Raw genomic sequence first — 17686 nt, forward strand, 5'->3', positions numbered from 1 at the left:
TCTGTAGCTAGAGCCATGGGTCCCTCCATGTGTGCTCTTGGGTTGGTGGCTTAGTCCCGAGACTGTGGTTTTTAAAAGCTGTTTACTGAGACTTGTTCTTAAACACAGTCAAAAGGGAAGCCACCGTGTCGCCCGCAAAAGTATCTGGTCATAGAATCACCCTTAGTTTTCAATAGGAGAATCTAAAGGGAACTCCTGTTTTCTCAGGCTCCTCTTGATCTCTCCAGGTCCAAATGCTGAAGAAAATAATAATAATAATAATAATAATAATAATAATAATAATAAATAAAGAGCTCAGAATACTCCCTCTGAAGCATTCACAGTTCCTCCTGGGAGTGTGGGCACCCCCTTCTCCTTTCTCCCTCCTCAGAGGAACAAACCCCATTGTCTCTGACAAACACGTGCTCCCCCTCCTGACCTTTGGCTTAATGGCCTTGGCATTATCAAAAAGAAAGGATTGATGGAATGGTGATAATCACGTGGTTCAATTCTGTGGTCCCAGAGCAGGAGAGAGCAGCCCTGACAGTTATTATGTGCCGCAGAAGCTCCTGTCTTTATGCCGAATCAGCCTACTGGGGTTGGGAGACGAGAATGCCGCAAAGAGGAGCACGGAGGTTAAGGGACATTTTAAAGCATTGCGATTCTCTGGCAGAGTGGCTGTGCATGTTCGATCTAATGAAAACTTAATATATGCTTGACTTTTCCCCATACTTCCTTATTGTTTCACTTTGCGAATTGTCAACCTGTGGTAGCTCTGACGTGGAAAGGAGACAGCGTTGGGGGACTGGTCAGCCAGAGAGGTGTCTGTCACACGGGGATGAGGACCTGAGTTCCGATCCTCAGCACAGATGACATAGGCATAATGGTGCTGTGAGTGCTGGGGGTCGGGGGACAGAGGCAACAAGAAGGTACCAGGTGTCGGTCTCTGGCATCCACGCCCACCTAGATGCACGCACTTGGCTACACACGGGCATGCACACCAGCATGAAAAAAGGAGGGGAAAATTGAGAGTGGCTTTTACTGGATGATAATTTGATAAGCACCAAGCACCGAATTCAGCGACTTTGGAGAACTTTTTTCCAGCCCTCTCTGCCTGCCTTTTCTCTCTTTCTTTTTCTATTTCTTTTTCTTTCACCATGTCCTGTGATTTCTCCATCTTCCTCACATGCCGCCCAGCCTCCGACTATCATCCCGCAGTTTGCACAGTCCCTTCTGTGAGACGCCCACCTGCCCAAGTGCTGTTGGGAATCCTGATAACACGCTATCTTGGCGTTTGCGAGACTGTAAGTACACTCCCTCCGAGGGACTGACCAGACTCTTTCAACGGAGATGAGATTGGAGACGTGGGTTCGGCTGTGGCTTGCAGATGCAGCGTTCCGAGTTTTGTCCTGTTTTCAGTCATTTTAGGGGTCAGTAGCATTGCCATGAAAAGACCTCTTAATACAAACGTGGTAGCCAGATAGCAACACAAATCGCTGGACAGTGCTCCTAAGTTTGAAGGCCACCCATTTCGTTAGGATGCTCTTCTCGGTTAGCATCCCTGATGCTTGGCAGAGTGTCCCAGATTTTGATCACATCCTTTTGCTTACAGAGGGTGTGAGGTGTGAGAGGGAAAGACTGCTGATCACGTCAGAATGCAAAATTTGGTGTATCTGCTGCTTTTCAGGGAACTATTTATATGTTAGATAATAATATTTAATAAGGGGGCCACTCCGTTTTAGCTGAGTTCTTTCATATCCTCCAAAGAACTCCGTTGTTACCGTCAAGTGACGACTGTGCTTAGAAACGTCAGCTGTGCTACTGGCCAGACGGAGTGGGAAATTCAGTCCTGCAATGGGGCTCTGCAATTGCAAAGCTAATAAAAGTGTACCAGTTATCAAAGTTGGCGGGAATTATGGGTCTGGATCACTTAAAGGGACATTAAGAGAAGAAACTATGTTTGGGGGCAAGGGAAGGAAGTGTCCTACCTGGGGGTGAAACCAAAAATCTGTATCATGTGTCTGTCTTATGATATATAAATTCTACAGGATTTTGAAGTAATTCTAGCACTGGTTGTACAGCAAATTCTGCAAGTGCTTTTCCTCCGTTTCTATGAGCATTAAACATAAGATATTTTACGGTGGCCAGTACAGGCTGTGCGTGGCCCTTTTAGTAGAGTCAGACGATAAGGGATGATGGATAGATCGATAAATCCTGGACTGCAATATAGCATCGATAACGACGGGAGAAGAAATGGCCACTGGTGTAGCTTTTACGTTCTATTATCTCTTCTTTTCCTCTCTCATTCCCCGAAGTAGGGAATGAAATGGGTATTGAATGGGCAGATGCTCGGCTGAACTGGAGAGGCTGGCTTCGAAAAGCCACACTGGAGAAATTGGGTGGAAACTGGGGAACTTTAGGGCTTGCAATCATGCCATGAATCAGTGCTGATTAGCCGAGCGTGATTTAGGAGCACTGTGGCTCCACTATCCTTTATGGTTGTTATATTATGAAGTAATTGGAGAAGGAAAAGAAAGGCAATAAACCTGACAGCCCCAAATGCGTTATAGTCCCCTCAGAGAATCGCGCGGATGGAGCTGAAATAGAATTGAGGTCCTTTGTTCTACAGAGTGGAAAAGCCACGGGAAGACTCGGACTGCGCATGTCGCTCTCGGCAGACGTGTCCGTCCCGTGAGCTGTGGGGCTTTGCCCCTTCTAGCAGCGCGCGTCCATTGCTTCCAAGGGTAGAAATAGGTTTGTTCTTCAACAGAACCAGCCTGGAAACGTGTGGCCCCACCTGAGCCAAAACGTGGTAGGGCTGAGGTTGCTATATTTGCATAGGCAAATTGCAGGTTGTGACACTACTAGGAGATACAACACTCGGGTCACTCATTTCCGTCAAGGTAGCCGCATCGTCCTCTGAAAATCACTGTGACCTGTTTAGGTTAGAGTGAACACCTAAACGTTATGGCTATGTTTTAGGTCACACATTCGGTTGTCCTGCAGGTCGTTCCTCTCCGGGATCACTGTTCTTTTAGCAGTTTCACATCCTACCTTAAGTAGATTTATCATCAAAACATATTTTTAATTTTGAAACAAGTACCTCCTTTTGCATGGCACAACTTCCGTTTGTTATTAATTATAAACAAATGGTTCGAATTACTTAGCAAGTGTTACTTTTTATGCTGACGGCCTATCGCTAATGAGCCGAGGGACAAATACCTAAGTTTAAAAGTTATAAACGTACATGATAAAATGTATTTTTGTTAAGTTCATAGTTAGTGTTTGAAAGGCAGGAGAGGGAGTGTGGGAAGATTGTGAGGTCACACATAGATAAAGCTATTTTAAGAGGAATTTTCACAAATCTTTAGATTTCGCAAATTGTTAGAACTTAACTTAGAAGTGTTTTCCTTGAGCGGATGTAAAGTGAATAAGTAAAAAAATTAATTAATTATTTTTTAAGTATTTTCCAGGCTGGTGAAAAGACCCAGTGGATGAAGTGCTTACCACTGGGGGGGTTGTGAGTCTACAACCCTCACAGAAAAGCTGGCTGCTCAGACAGCCCGCCTGCCATGCCAGCTCTCTAGAGTTGGAGACAGGGGATTCTGGAGCAAGCTGCCTAGCGCGGCCAGCCGGGAAGAATGGAACATCTCCAGGTTCAAGGAAAGACTCTGCCTCCAGGGTCCAGCATCTCCCTCTGGCCTCATGATCTACACAAACACTCGTGACCACACATGTGCAAATGTGAATACATGCATGCATGTGCACTGTATGCGCAAGAAAAAAATGATGTTCTCCTTTTTGAAAAATTAAAAGAACAGATTTTCTGTTTATAGACTATAAAATTAATAGAAAAAAACCCTGTTCTATAGTACTGGCATTGTTTTTCAGAAAATATTTGAGTAAATGAAATAAATTATTACCGAGGAGACTGAAGTTTGTCCTTTGAAAAACATGTCTTATACACAATGGCATGGCTCATTGGACTTGTGTTTGTGTAATATTTAACTATGTATTAGAATTATTTTAATCTCTCAACTTGAACTGAAGAGGGTGGAATCTCACTGTGTGTCTCTGGCTGCCACTAAACTTTCTGGGTGAGGCTGGCCTTGAGCTCAGAGATCATCCTGCTTCTGCCTCCCTGGTGCTGGGTCTAAAGCTGGGTGCCAGTTGGAGCACTGAGAAGTTCTCAGCTGACTTCAGTGGCAGATTAAATGTTATTTCAATGTGAAACATGGAGAACATGACCCTGTGACATGCGTTTCATGGCCAGGCATCCTTCCCCTGGATGAAATAGGATCTGCTAAAATGTTCTCTTAGGAATCTAAGTCATGCTAGTATTCTTAAGTGGCTGAGGCATGGCCTATGTGGAAGAGTTGTTACGCCCTTGCGCCTCTCAAAGAAGTAACAAATCACATGAACGGCCCATGCCTTGTTGAGCATTCTACAATGATCCAAGAGGTGTGCCTGAGCATCCCACCCTCCCGACCTCCCTCAATCTAAGCCTGGCTTCACCAGGGCGTGCTTAACTGATGAGAATAAGTGTAGGGTCACAGCCATTTTACCTCATGGGAACGCAACCTAGCGTACCCGCCATATTTGTTTACCTACCATATCAGAAAATGGGTCCTCCACTTCACGTAAGCTCTCAAACACTTCAAAATGAAGCTCTGTCTTGCATATAATTTCTGCCGTCTTCAGGATGAACTGCAGACTGGAGAGGATGTTTGGATACTTGTAGTAGGATGGTTCCGAGTAATAAAGCGCTGTTGGGAGAAAGATCGTGAGGGACGTTTTGTTCGTGCCTCGCACTGCGCTCCGTTAGTCTTTTAGCTGTTAAAGTGTCGTTAAGTTCAGTGTTTCCGAGCTCCCGCTGTTGTGCGTTGCTCTCTCTAGCTAAAATTTATAATGGTGGGTGTGTCCTCTGGGGGTGAGGAAGGACACTGCACCTTACGTAAATCGCGTGAGAGTTTTTATAATTCGAGACAGCTTTGTGTGATGGTTGAATGGACAGTCAAGTCCACTCTTCTCCAGCTCTCCGCTGCCGTTAATTAAGGGATCTCTGCATCTGAGGGTAGAGCTCTGAGAGACTCGCTCTACACACACACATACGTACGTGGACAGCGCCAAGTGGATTCAGTGTGATCTGTCCATAGTTACATAGGCACATGGATGTAATTAAAAAAGGAGTCATGAATTTGAAAAGAGGTCAGGAGGATTGGGGAGAAGTGGAGGGGGAAGATAATGTAAATGTAGCACTCGTCTATGAAATTCTTAAAAATTTTAAATTAAACTATAGGTATGACTTAACATAGTCTGTGTATTATATGTTATAATATATAATTATTTGCTGTACATATAGTACACATTAATTAATATTGCTATTCTGTTTTCCCCAGGAGCGAGCTCCTGTTCATCCAGTCTCAAGGGATAAACCCTGAACACATTTATATATGAGCGACATTAAACGGGTTCAGTGGATTTCATATGGGATATGACACCCTCAGGTCTCCTTAGCTGTGTAAATCCTTCTCTTCACTTCTTCTGTGACACTCAAATACACTGTCGCGTTTTTCCAAATTTTGAATGTATCAGTCGATACCTAAGAATACCAACTTCCTCCTGATTCCTCGCTTTTGTACACAGGCGACCTAGAGCCAATGAACTAAAAATCAGTCTTTTCTCTTCTAAACGTTTTAAAACTATGTTGCCATAAGGCACTCCCTATTGCAACCATGTCTGTTTTCAATAGCTGTTTCTCAACAAGTCCTTCTTTCCAGTGTGTAACCGAATGCCTACTATAACGTGTCCAAGTGCTGATAGCATGTCTGCCTTTGAGGATCGATCAGGATGACTGAAAGCACCCTGCTATACGTCCACGCTGAGATGGCCTCCAGAATTCTCTTCTCTCCCTATTCCTGTCCAGCGTCTACACTGCCAATAGACCTACTTTAAAATACGAACTTCGTTGCTTTATTGTTTGTTTGCTGTGGTAGCTACTGTTACAGGTGGGAAAGTTGAGCCTGGGTCACCACCATAAACAAGTAGTTGGAAAATAAAAATGGTTGCTCACAGAAGGATAGCGGGGAATGGGGAGAAGGAGGTGATGGTCAGACAAATTCTTGGTTTCAGCCAAGGTTAGATCCCGGTTGTCTATGGCATGGGTGATGAGTACAGTTCATAAGGATGTAGGTTTTATTCAGACTGCAGGGAGACAAGATTTTAAAATGTCCTCACCACAGGAAGTTCTAAGTTTCTGAGGGGAAACAAACACTGAAGAGACACTGCGGGTCCAGCAGCCCTCACTGGAGGCCTCACTTCTCATGAGACATTAAACAGCTTACACTCTTTATGGTGACAGTCTGAGGTTTTTAAAATGGAGCATAAAACAGTTATAAGCATAAAAATAAAAGATACTCTACCGTATAAATATGGCTGCAGCCTGAGCAAATGTTGTTTAAAATTTTCTAAGTGACCGTGCAGGAAAAATACAAAAAGTCGTAAGAAGATCAGATAGCCAATCTGTCAGGAGAGAAGAGAGAAAGGCATTTGTGTATTGCACCACTAGATGCCTAAAAGCCATAGAGAAAGATAAACCTTTTTATTACTACACTTACTTTCTGATAAAACAATTTCAAACTTGGTTGATATTATGTGTTCTTGAAATAACTTTAAAACGGTTATGTCAAGATTGAAATGCTGGTTCAGCCAGAAGAAAGACTTAAATAAGTCATCTCTACCCTCGTTCAGACGAGCCATTCTGGATGCCTTTTGGTTCTGTATCCTTTAAAGCAACATTGTTTTTCTGAATTGTAAATGGAAGCCCTTAAATAACTCATGGAGTGAATTGATGGGGTTTTTAAACAAAAATAAGACACATGACGAAAGAAAATGCTGTGATGAATTTCGGAATTCCCTTTACTTCGGTGTATAGGCTGTGTATTATGTATGGGTAGATCACACGGTGTTATAGAGTTCCTCCCATGGCTTTTAACCAAAATGGCTTGAAAAACAGACTTGGGGAACACCGAGAAATGTGCAGCTTCTCATCACAAGCTGTATGGGGTGCCTGTCCCTCATCACATCGCCACACTGAACACAGCAAACCCTTCTCTGACCAAAGGAGTGTATCTGTGGCTAAAACTGGGCTGTTTTACATAAGCTACAGAAAGTGGGACATCTGCAGAAACATACAATACACAAGATCTCATATAACAACATGAAAACCGTAATTCTTAAAAATGGGCTGCATTCTGTGTGAGTTACTAAATCAAAGAGCCACATAGAATGACAGGAATGACGGCCATTAAGTTTGCGTGAGAGAAATCAAACACTTTTAACAGAGGCGCAAAGTATTGACTGAGGCACGTGTTAAAATAGAACGCGGTAATCGAGCACGGCCAAGCCTCAAATGCTTCTCCCCTCACTGTTACAGAAAGACGATAAATGCTATTCCAGGAACTGAAAGCTCACTTCCACTCACTTTCAAGTAAACCCTCAATTCAACGGTCTTATTTATACCAGGAGCCTTTGTTAATGACAGTGGTTTGATGAACAGAAATTAGTATTTAGAAATGTTCCTAAACCATACAAACACCAGCCTTTTACACATAAAAGTAAAGTGTGCACAGTGTGTGCGCAATGGGCTTTGTACACGGTTGACACTCAGAGAAAGTGCTGTTAGGAAGTAAGAAAGTAAAAATCCACCGGCTGTCAGGCAGACACCAAACCCAGACACTGTTGCAGATGCCAAGAAGTGCATGCTGACAGGAGCCTGATACAGCTGTCTCCTGAGAGGCTCTGCCAGAGCCTGACAAATACAGAGGCGGATGCTCAAAGCCAACCATTGAGCTGATCACAGCGACCCTGATAGAGGAGTTAGAGAAAGGACTGAAGGCGCTGAAGGGGCCTTATCTGGCATCAAGAGGACCGGAGGCTCTTGGTCCTGTGAAGGCTCGATGCCCCCGTGTAGAGGAACAGAGGTGGTGAGGTGGGAGTGGGTGGGTAGGTGGGGGAGCACCATCACAGAAGCAGGGGGAGGGAGAATGGGATAGGGGGTGTGCAAAGGGGAAACCAGGAAACGGGATAACATTTGAAATGTAAATAAATTTAAAAATGCAGTTTTTAAAAAATCCGCTGCCCGTGTAGCACACAGCAACAGGTCTGGTGACCCGCTAACACGCGCAGGCTCCCAGGATTAAAGGTGCAGGCTAAAACGGCAGCCCGGGAGCATCATTTAAGACCTTTTAAAGGGGCGGCGATCATATCGAGGGGACTAATAAAAATGCTCATGCTGTCTTATACTCTAATTTCCTATTTCCTCGTCGATGTTACCTGACGGAGACGTTTTCCTTGGTTACTACTACACCCAGAAAAGAAAAAAAACAAGCAACAAAAAGACAGCTCAGGAGTGTTTTGTTTGTATCATTCTACTGGAAACTGTCCTTTTCCTTATCTCTCAGGATTCCGGGACACCTCTGTGGTCTCTCTTTTCTCTGCAGCCTGACCTTCCACGTGAGTCTCTGCTTCTGACTGCCCGTTCTCCCCACCTCCCTCCCTTTCTTCACCTTCCTCGATTTTCTTTCTGCCTCTCCTCTTGTGTCCCCCGACGCCTCTAACTGGGAGATCACTGCTACATAGGAATTACCTTGCTCTGCATGTCTGTATTTATACTGAAGCTCTGTACAGAATTTATTTTATTTTGTAGCTTACACGAATCCGGACTGGTGTTTCTTATATTTTACTCTCTGCAGTTTTTGAGAAACACTTCGATGGCTAAAATTCTTCTGTTTAGAGAACAGACAACAGGAAAGACCAAGAACGTGCACAAAATCTGGACTTGGGGCTCTGCTCGGGGGCCGTATATTACTTTTTTAATCAGGCCTTAGTAGTTTCGTTGAACGAGGAGTCAGAAGTTGGAGTGGAGGTGAAGTCTGCTTCTGACAGTGTCACGGTCAGAGTGGCTCTCCGTCTTTCCAGAAGAATGCAATCTACCTGGTGGTGGTGACCTATGCTGCTACCTCTTCCCTTCTACCTTAGGCCATTGGGATGGCCCAGGGTGGTACTACCCTTCAGGAAGGCAAGTTCACTTCAAGCCATGCTGGAGAGACTGGAGGAGTAATTAACCTTCCAGTGGGATGAAGTGTAAGCCATTTCCAGGATCCCATCCCCACCCCCACCCCCCACTCCCAGCACAGTCACTACAAACCATCAGGAAGCACTCTTGGATCTTAGCGCCTCTCTTTCTTTCTCCCTCTCTCTCTCTCTCTCTCTCTCTCTCTCTCTCTCTCTCTCTCTCTCTCTCTCTCTCTCTCTCTCCTCTATGGCCTCTGGGAAGCTGCTGAGACAGACAGCTGGCCTGCCCTGGGGCTTTTCTTTTCAATTCCAATAAAGTTGTCCTTGAGCTTCTGTTCGAGTCCGCTCTTGGATTCGCTCATTAGTGAGACCAAGAATTCCCAGAGGGGAAGCCAAGTTTCCTGTGAGTTGACTCTGATGGGACTCCCAAATTCGTTACAGTAGTTGTGTCTCCAAAAGCGCGTATGTCCAGAAATGACACCTCAAGCTGGACTGCACAGGACTTTTGGACGTTAGATAAAGGCCGGCATTCTTTCAGGAGCTTGTAGAATAGGCTCTCATACCCAAAACAGGCATCGTTCCCTTGCGCTGGGCAGAAGGGCCAACCCACGGCTCTGCGTTGACATGTACTTGCGGTTATGTCAAACCCGGTGCTGGCCTCCAGGTTTCTTCAGCTCCTATTCACATCTTTGTTACACATCTCAAAACCTTTCTCACTTCCCTCCTGCTCCTCCACTGTGCTAGCCCCAGAGTGATCCAGATCTCCACCCTCTTCATAACATCAAGGTTTCTCTGCCTGCCAGCCATTCTTGCTATTCTCCCTTCTCTCAGAGAAAACCCTGGTTCATGTCCAGTACTCCTCCTCCTCCTCTTCTCTCTGTCTCTCTATTTCTATCTGTGTCTTTGTCTCTGTCTCTGTCTGTCTGTCTGTCTGTCTCTCTCTCTCTCTCTCTCTCTGCTCTGGACTCTTCCAGATGCCTCCAGATGTTTTCTCTCTTACCCACAACAAAAGTCTTCCCCGTCGCGTTGCAACAGGAGTAGCACCTTTCGCCATCATCTTCTGTCAAATGGAGAGAGCAGAAGGAAGGTTTCCAATGGACTTTCCGCTTCATAAAGAAAACTCTACAAAAGCCAGGATGGCACTTTGGGACTCAGGCCAAGCTAGTCCCGCTGGCTAGTTCGTAGTAGCTCGAAAAGATAAAATTGTGGCTGAGAGCCTGCTGGACTTTCTGGGCTACAGTAGGCCAGTCTAGGTTTTCAAAACCTTTCCTGCTGAAATGGTCATTTGTTTAGCTCTTCAGTGATGTTCAAAATGGAGGCGACTATGGCCCATACACTGTGAGACACAAAAAGTCAGCACGCCTCACCCATACATATTTATCATCGCGCAATGTACACACTCCCACGCTGGTCATTTACAGCCGCTACAAGAACCTTCGAGAATTGTTCGTCCTGGAGACGAGAAGATATCAAAGTGCTTCAAACAGTAGATGATGTAGCGTTTACTCCGATGCAGAGGCAGAACGTCCGTGAGCGAGGCTGTGTCACGGAATCGCTTTTCCTCTGCAGAGAACCAAGCCGCGGCGTGGAGCGGGGTGGCTGCAGCAGCGTGGACAGTGGACTTGTGGGGCGGTGCCGTGCATTTCCATTTGACCTCTTTCATTATGAACACAAACGTGGGTGTCCTCTGTCCCACACCTGTATCTATATTTAAACTCTGATCTGTCTTCATATTCTCACATATAAATGTGTCTCCATAATGAGAAGTTTGGGAAATACAAAAAAAAATTTTTTTAAATCATTATAATCAGTGGCTGGAGAGATGGCTCTGTAGGATGATGTCTGCAGGTGAAGGCAGGTACGAGATAGAATGAGGCCTGTCATTGGACGAGAAGGAAGGATGGGTGGGAGAAACGTTTTCAAGAGGAGGAGGAGTTGGGAGTGAGGGAAGGAGGAGGAGCAGAGAGAACATGGAGGCGGATGTTAAGATTCCTCTCTGCACATTTACAGGTTGTTATGAATATTCTTAAGGGGTGGATGTGTACAGGGCTTTGTGTGTCTAGGTGGGCAATTGTATCTTATCAATTGGATCAGAGGTTATTGTGTTATGTGTTCTTTCATGTGGTGATTTAATCAAATTCAAGAGAGTGTGTGGTGGCTGGAGACATTGGACCACCACGGAATTGGGATGTGTTTGTCTGGCATGGTGGCAACCTGCCTTGGGAACTGGATGGGTAGAGAGATTGTTGCCAGGCTCAGAGAGTAGCCATCGGCAGAGTGATCTGGGATGGAGCAGAGCGGGTGAGACGCTTTGCTGACTGAGGTGAAAATATCAAGTAGATGTCTTGGGGCGCTGTGGTACCAGATCTAGTACAGGTAAAATAAAACTTTTTAAATTTTACAGCAACATGGCTCAGCAGTTAAGAGCACTGACTGCACTTCCAGAGGTCCTGAGTTCAATTCCCAGCACCCACATGGTGGCTCACAACCATCTGTAATGGGATGTGATGCCCTCTTCTGGTGTGTCTGAAGACAGCAACAGTGTATTCACATACATAAAATATATAAATAAAATTTTTTTTAAATCATTATAATCTCACCACACCAAGACAAGTGTAAATGTGTTAAGTCTTTTCTTCTATGCAGGATCTCAGGTCTCTGCTTAGGCAGTTTATCTGATGTTTCCTAACATTCTGCCTTTTATTCCTAACATGGTCAGAATGCTCTGAGACAAAGGACACGACACAGTTATCTCTCCAAAACTTCCTAATGGTGGATGGACTTGGGAATGCTCTCCTAACCAAAGTTGTGATCAGTTTTGCTTGTTATAAAGACAGGTGGCACTGAATTCTTAAGGAACTCTTCCTAATCTTTTTTGCTTTTCTGTAATAATGAAATATTATCTAAGCTTAATTTATTTGCAATAAAACACTAGTTATTCTTAAAATCATTTTTATAATAAATTTTTCCCATGTCAACTGTTCCCATGTCAACTGGCTATTACAAACATTGGGAGCATTTGACTGAAGACTTTATAAAGCATAAACCTTATGATGGCGGCTCCCTGCTGAATCACTCTGGTATGATAGAGAATTGACAAGGCCACTCCCATCAAATTAAAACTAAAGTGATTTCTCAGAAGCTTTAAATAATGAACATAGCATGTTTTTTTTTAAATCCCTAAAGGAAAGGGCTAGAGAGAGAGGTCAGTGGTTAAGAGCGTTGTTGCTCTAATTCGCAGAGGACATGGGCTCAGTTTCCAGCACCTACATGGAAGCTCACAGCTAGAGTCTGTAACTGTAGGTCCAGAGGATCCAGTTCCTTCATCTGTCCTCTGAGAGCACTACACACACACACACACACACAAGCACATAAACACATACACACTCACACACATACATTCACACATACACACACACTGTGATGGTTTGTATATGCTTGGCCCAGGGAATGGCACTATTAGGAGATGTGGCCTTGTTGAAATAGGCATGGCACTGAGGGTCTGGGCTTAAGACCTTCACCCTAGCTGCCTGGAAGTCAGTCTTCCACTAGCAGCCTTCAGATGAAGATGTAGAACTCTCAGCTCCTCCTGTACCATGCCTGTCTGGCATATTCCTGCCTTGATGATAATAGACTGGACTTCTGAACCTATAAGTCAGCCCCAATTAAATGTTGTCTTTTGTGAGACTTGCCTTGGTCATTGTATCTGCTCACAGCAGTAAAACCCTAACTAAGACAGAAGTTGGTACCAGGAGTGGGGTTTTGCTGTGATAGTCCTGACCATGCTTTTATTTGGAGAAATGTGGATTTGGGGACTTTGGATTTGGAAAGCAGTGGAACGCTTTAAATTGGGCTTAATGGGCTATGCTAGTAGGAATATGGAAGCCTTTGTTACTGAGAGTGATTTGAATTGTGAGTACCTGGTCCAAGAGGTTTCAGTGGACAATTTCAACATGTGGCCTAGAAACTGGTTTGTGGTATTTTGGTGAAAAAAGGGCTACTTTTTGCCATTGTCTGAAGAGTCTGCCTGAAGTGAAGAGACTCAGACTAATTGCATTGACAAAGGAAATCTCAAAGATGCCCATCATATACTTTGTTCTCTGGTTAAGCCTCATGAAGAGCATTTTAATTAAGTGTAGCAAGCTGAGAAAGGAAAAATATAAAATAAATGGTTCGAGTATTAAAGGGGCACCAGGAAATAAAATAGATCTGAATCTTGTGCTCAAGGATATTAAATTGAATCAAGGGAGTAGTGACTTGGGGCAAGATCCCACCCAGCTAAGTTTAGGTCCTGGCATGGTAGTACAAGCTTTTAATCCCAGGAGTCAAAGACAAGCAGATCTCTGACTTCAAGGCCCAGCCTAGAACAAAGCAAGTTCTAGGTGAAGAAAAACTGAAATTCAGGATTGGTGCACCACACCTTTAATCCCAGTGGAGACAGACAGGCAGATCTTTGAGTTCAAGGTCAATCTACAGAGCAAGTTCCAGGAAGGTCAAACTTAGGCAGAGAGGGAGTTGGAAAACAGAAAGCTAGTAATAGAATGGGGGGTGGGGCATGTTCCAGCCCCAGCAAGCAATGGAATTCAGCAGTTCTAGCCATGTGGCTCTGGCTTTAGAGCAAAATATAGAAGGAACAACTGGGACAATTGACGGTGGTTAGCTGGAGCTAAGAAATTAGTGGTGATTAAAAATAAACCTGCATCACTGAGGTAAAGTCTTCTGGGAAGTGTTTTCTGAGAGCACAAAGAAACTGTGTTCCAGAGATAGCCAAGGTTGTACCTCTTGCTGCAGCTGTGCTTTGTAATATGTTAGAGTCACTCAGGTGGTACTGGTTTTGAAGGCAGGAAGGGGTCATGAAGAGCAGCTGAGGCTGGGTACTGTGAGAGGCCATGGAAGGCCATTGGTGAAGGTGCAGCCTCAGTTGTAGTTGATGACCCAGGACTGAAGGGATCATGCAAAGGAGTTGAGACTTGGCACCATGAAGAGAGCCTATGAGAGCCTATTGCTGAAGCCTAGTTACAGCAGAAGACCCCAGCATATTTTGGAGATGCCGGTACCATGGGATGACCACCAAGAAGAGCAGCAGCAGTGGAGTGGATCAACCTGAGCTGGAGAAGTGATGTCAGCCCTTTGGAGGATCCTAGAAGATCATGTGTGTATCCCAGACATTAAAATAAGAAGCTGTAACATTGAAGTTGCCTTGGAGACCCCAAGAGGTTTGAGATGCCAGAGCTGTGGGCTATCTGTTGAGGAAAGGTGCTAACAGGAAAGAGAACCAGCCCAGGAGAAAGAAGTTTGTTGCAGTCAACAAAGATGAAAAAGGAGTTGGAGATCTGAAGACCGCTTTGACATCAGACATGGAGATGCAGAGTTTGGAGGTTGCCCAGCTGGTTTCCTGTCTTGCTTTGGGGATTGCAGTTAAGTGATTAGAAGACTTGCAAAAGAGACTTTGAACTTTGGACTTTTCAGTTTGATAAGACTGCTATAGACTATAGGGACTCTGGAAGTTGAACTAAATGTATTTTGCATTATGCTATGTTTAGGTGTAGCTCCCGTAGACTCATATGTTTGAACAAACCTATAGGGACCAGGGAGAGGAACGTGATGGTTTGTATATGCTTGGGTCAGGGAGTAACACTATTAAGAGGTGTGGCCCTGTTGAAATAGGTGTTTCACAGTGGGTGTGGGCTTTAATACCCTAGTCCTTGCTGCCTGCTAGTGAGTCTTCCACTAGCAGCCTTCCGGTGAAGATGTTGAACACTCAGTTCTGCCTGCACCATGCCTGCCTGGATGCTGCCATGTTCCTGACTTGATGATAATGGACTGAACCTCTGAACCTGTAAGCCAGCCCAATCAAATGTCATTTATAAGACTTGTCTTGGTCATGGTGTCTGTTCACAGCAGTAAAACCCTAAGACACATACACACATACACACTCACACACACACACACATACACACACTAATGAACACCCATACACACATGTATACACACACACACACACACATACACACACATACACACATATACACACACACAGGATACATGCACAGTATGCAGACACATGGGAGCAAATGACCCATCTGCATAAAATGAAAGTAAAAAGCCCTTTTTTTAATCCTTGAAAGAAAATCTTTGCGTACTTAGAACAGCAGCATGATTATTTTTACATAGTTATATTCTTAAACAGTTTGTGAAATTCCATTTTCTCAAACTATTTCATCTTTGCCATTAAGCAGCAACCTACATACTATATTCATGCTCAGAGATGATTAAACCGCCCTTCTTAAATGCCAATATCTTGTTTGATCCCAAAGCAGACAGCACTTATCACTCGTCCCTTTAAGAATTAAAATTTGAAGCATACCTTCACCAGTTTTATCTCAACTGAATATAAATATTCCTTCTTGAATGCATCGCAGCAGAGTCGATATAAAACTGATTCCGCAAGAAAAAACAGGGCGGGAAGCTGGTCGCAATCGAAGGAAACATGGTCCAAAGAGGCATAGAGCATATTTAAAGCCTCTGAAACGTGAATGAAGACAAAGTTTGTCACTGAAAAATTAACCTTGGCTTTCTGCATACTGTGCTTACATCTTGCAATCCAGTGTTTGTCCATCCTACTCTGGGCTCCTTTGTACTCGGAAATGCTTTCTAACCTTCCCAGTGAGAGTTGCCTCAAACCCTAGCAGGCCTAGTGACTGTTTCAGTCAATAGAACCCAGGAAAGTCACTGTGGGCGATTTCCAAGGCCAAATCCCCAAGGGAAACAGGTGTCTAAGTAACCCTCCTCCCCACGCCCCCCCCCTCCCCAAGGCCGCCCCTCTCCCCCACGCCCCGCCCCTTTTTCCCTCTCTTCCATTTCCCTGCTCCTTTGGTAGCAATGAAGATGGTTGGTGGTAAACCACGAGGCCTAACACCACAGTATCTCTTAAACGTCTGAGAGGTGCCAGTGCTGAGTCGCAGGGCCATAAAAACAAGTTAAGTGCAAAACATGTTTCCTTCTCTGAGTTCTTGAGCTCTCTGGCATCATTACAAATCCCAATTTCCTCGGGAAATATCCTCTGACCTTAGCAGTTAACATCCCCAAACTCATTTTATAAGGCACACACATAACGTTTAGTTTAACGAGAGAAGGAATTTTATCCCCTTAAAAATAATGTTATTTAATTTCCTTTTTAGATTAGCTGGAAGTTGCTTGGAAGAAGCCATGTAAGTGAGAAGTACCAGATAAAAGGCTATGGGCAAAGGCATTAAAGCAGAAGGAAAAAAGCCAAGCCAACGGCCATCTGGTTAACGTTTTATAAGTAAACCCCTTTATTTAGGTAACTAAGCACTGCAGGTAAACTTACTCAAAGACTATACAGTGACTTAAATGTGTTACCAACTTTAGGGGGAAGGCAGTAAAGACTATACTGAGAAAAAGCTTTTGGTTGGGTTTGGTTTTTGCTTTGTTTTTAGGACAGGGTTTCTCTGTGTCGCTTTGATTGTCCTGGAGTTGCCCTGTAGACCAGGTTGACCGTGAACTCACAGAGATCTACCTGCCTCTGCCTCCCCAGTGCTGGGATTAAAGACCTGTGCCACCATCACCCAGCTGAGCTTTTAAAACCCATCTTGTAACTAAAAAGCTCAACAGTCAAAGTCGTAAATTTAGAATTACAGAGGAACTTTGGTTAAGGAGCATCATGGTAGAAAATGAAGAATCGCCTACCTTACATTTAGTCAGTTTAATAAAACTCTAAATTCTCAAATCATGTCCTTGTGAGCTCAGGGACACTTGGGGTTTGTCTGCAGTTGGGACCATATACATACCATCTTGGATCTCCCCTTTGCACTGAGCCAGATAGATGACCTCAGCCCACGCAGTCGGAAGATGCACATGCTTCCCAGAGCCCAGGGTCTTGAGGCCCAACTTCCTCTGTGATGGGGAAACAGGAAAACAGCAAAGGGAAATGTGCATCCCTCCATCCATGTGCATCCCTCCATCCATGTGCATCCCTCCATCCATGTGTCCATCCATGTGCATGCCTCCATCCATGTGCATCCCTCCATCCATGTGCATCCCTCCATCCATGTGCATCCCTCCATCCATGTGCATCCCTTCATCCATGTGTATCCCTCCATCCATGTGCATCCCTCCATCCATGTGCATCCCTCCATCCATGTGCATCCCTCCATCCATGTGCATCCCTCCATCCATGTGCATCCCTCCATCCATGTGCATCCCTCCATCCATGTGCATCCCTCCATCCATGTGCATCCCTCCATCCATGTGCATCCCTCCATCCATGTGCATCCATCCATCCATGTGCATCCCTCCATCCATGTGCATCCCTTCATCCATGTGCATCCCTCCATCCGTGTGCATCCATCCATCCATGTGCATCCCTCCATCCATGTGCATCCCTCCATCCATGTGCATCCCTCCATCCATGTGCATCCATCCATGTGCATCCCTCCATCCATGTGCATCCCTTCATCCATGTGCATCCCTCCATCCATGTGCATCCCTCCATCCATGTGCATCCCTCCATCCATGTGCATCCCTCCATCCATGTGCCATCCCTCCATCCATGTGCATCCCTCCATCCATGTGCATCCATCCATCCATGTGCATCCCTCCATGTGCGTGC

The 17686-nt window shown here is 44.8% G+C and overlaps 1 protein-coding gene across 2 annotated transcripts in view; it reads right to left on the reverse strand.

Annotated features, from left to right (window-relative positions):
* Tmem232 (transmembrane protein 232) overlaps nucleotides 1-17686 on the reverse strand; it is a 218003-nt gene that overhangs the window by 166941 nt on the left and 33376 nt on the right. For both annotated transcript variants that reach the window (XM_032899639.1, XM_032899638.1), the window contains exons 3-6: nucleotides 16866-16971; nucleotides 15422-15579; nucleotides 6402-6501; nucleotides 4591-4745 (exon numbers count right to left, since the gene is read on the reverse strand). In XM_032899639.1, coding sequence (XP_032755530.1) covers nucleotides 4591-4745; nucleotides 6402-6501; nucleotides 15422-15579; nucleotides 16866-16971 — 519 coding nt within the window. The remainder of the gene's footprint in view (nucleotides 1-4590; nucleotides 4746-6401; nucleotides 6502-15421; nucleotides 15580-16865; nucleotides 16972-17686) is intronic.

This window comes from Rattus rattus, chromosome 4 (genome assembly GCF_011064425.1).
Source record: "Rattus rattus isolate New Zealand chromosome 4, Rrattus_CSIRO_v1, whole genome shotgun sequence".
NCBI lineage: Eukaryota > Metazoa > Chordata > Mammalia > Rodentia > Muridae > Rattus > Rattus rattus.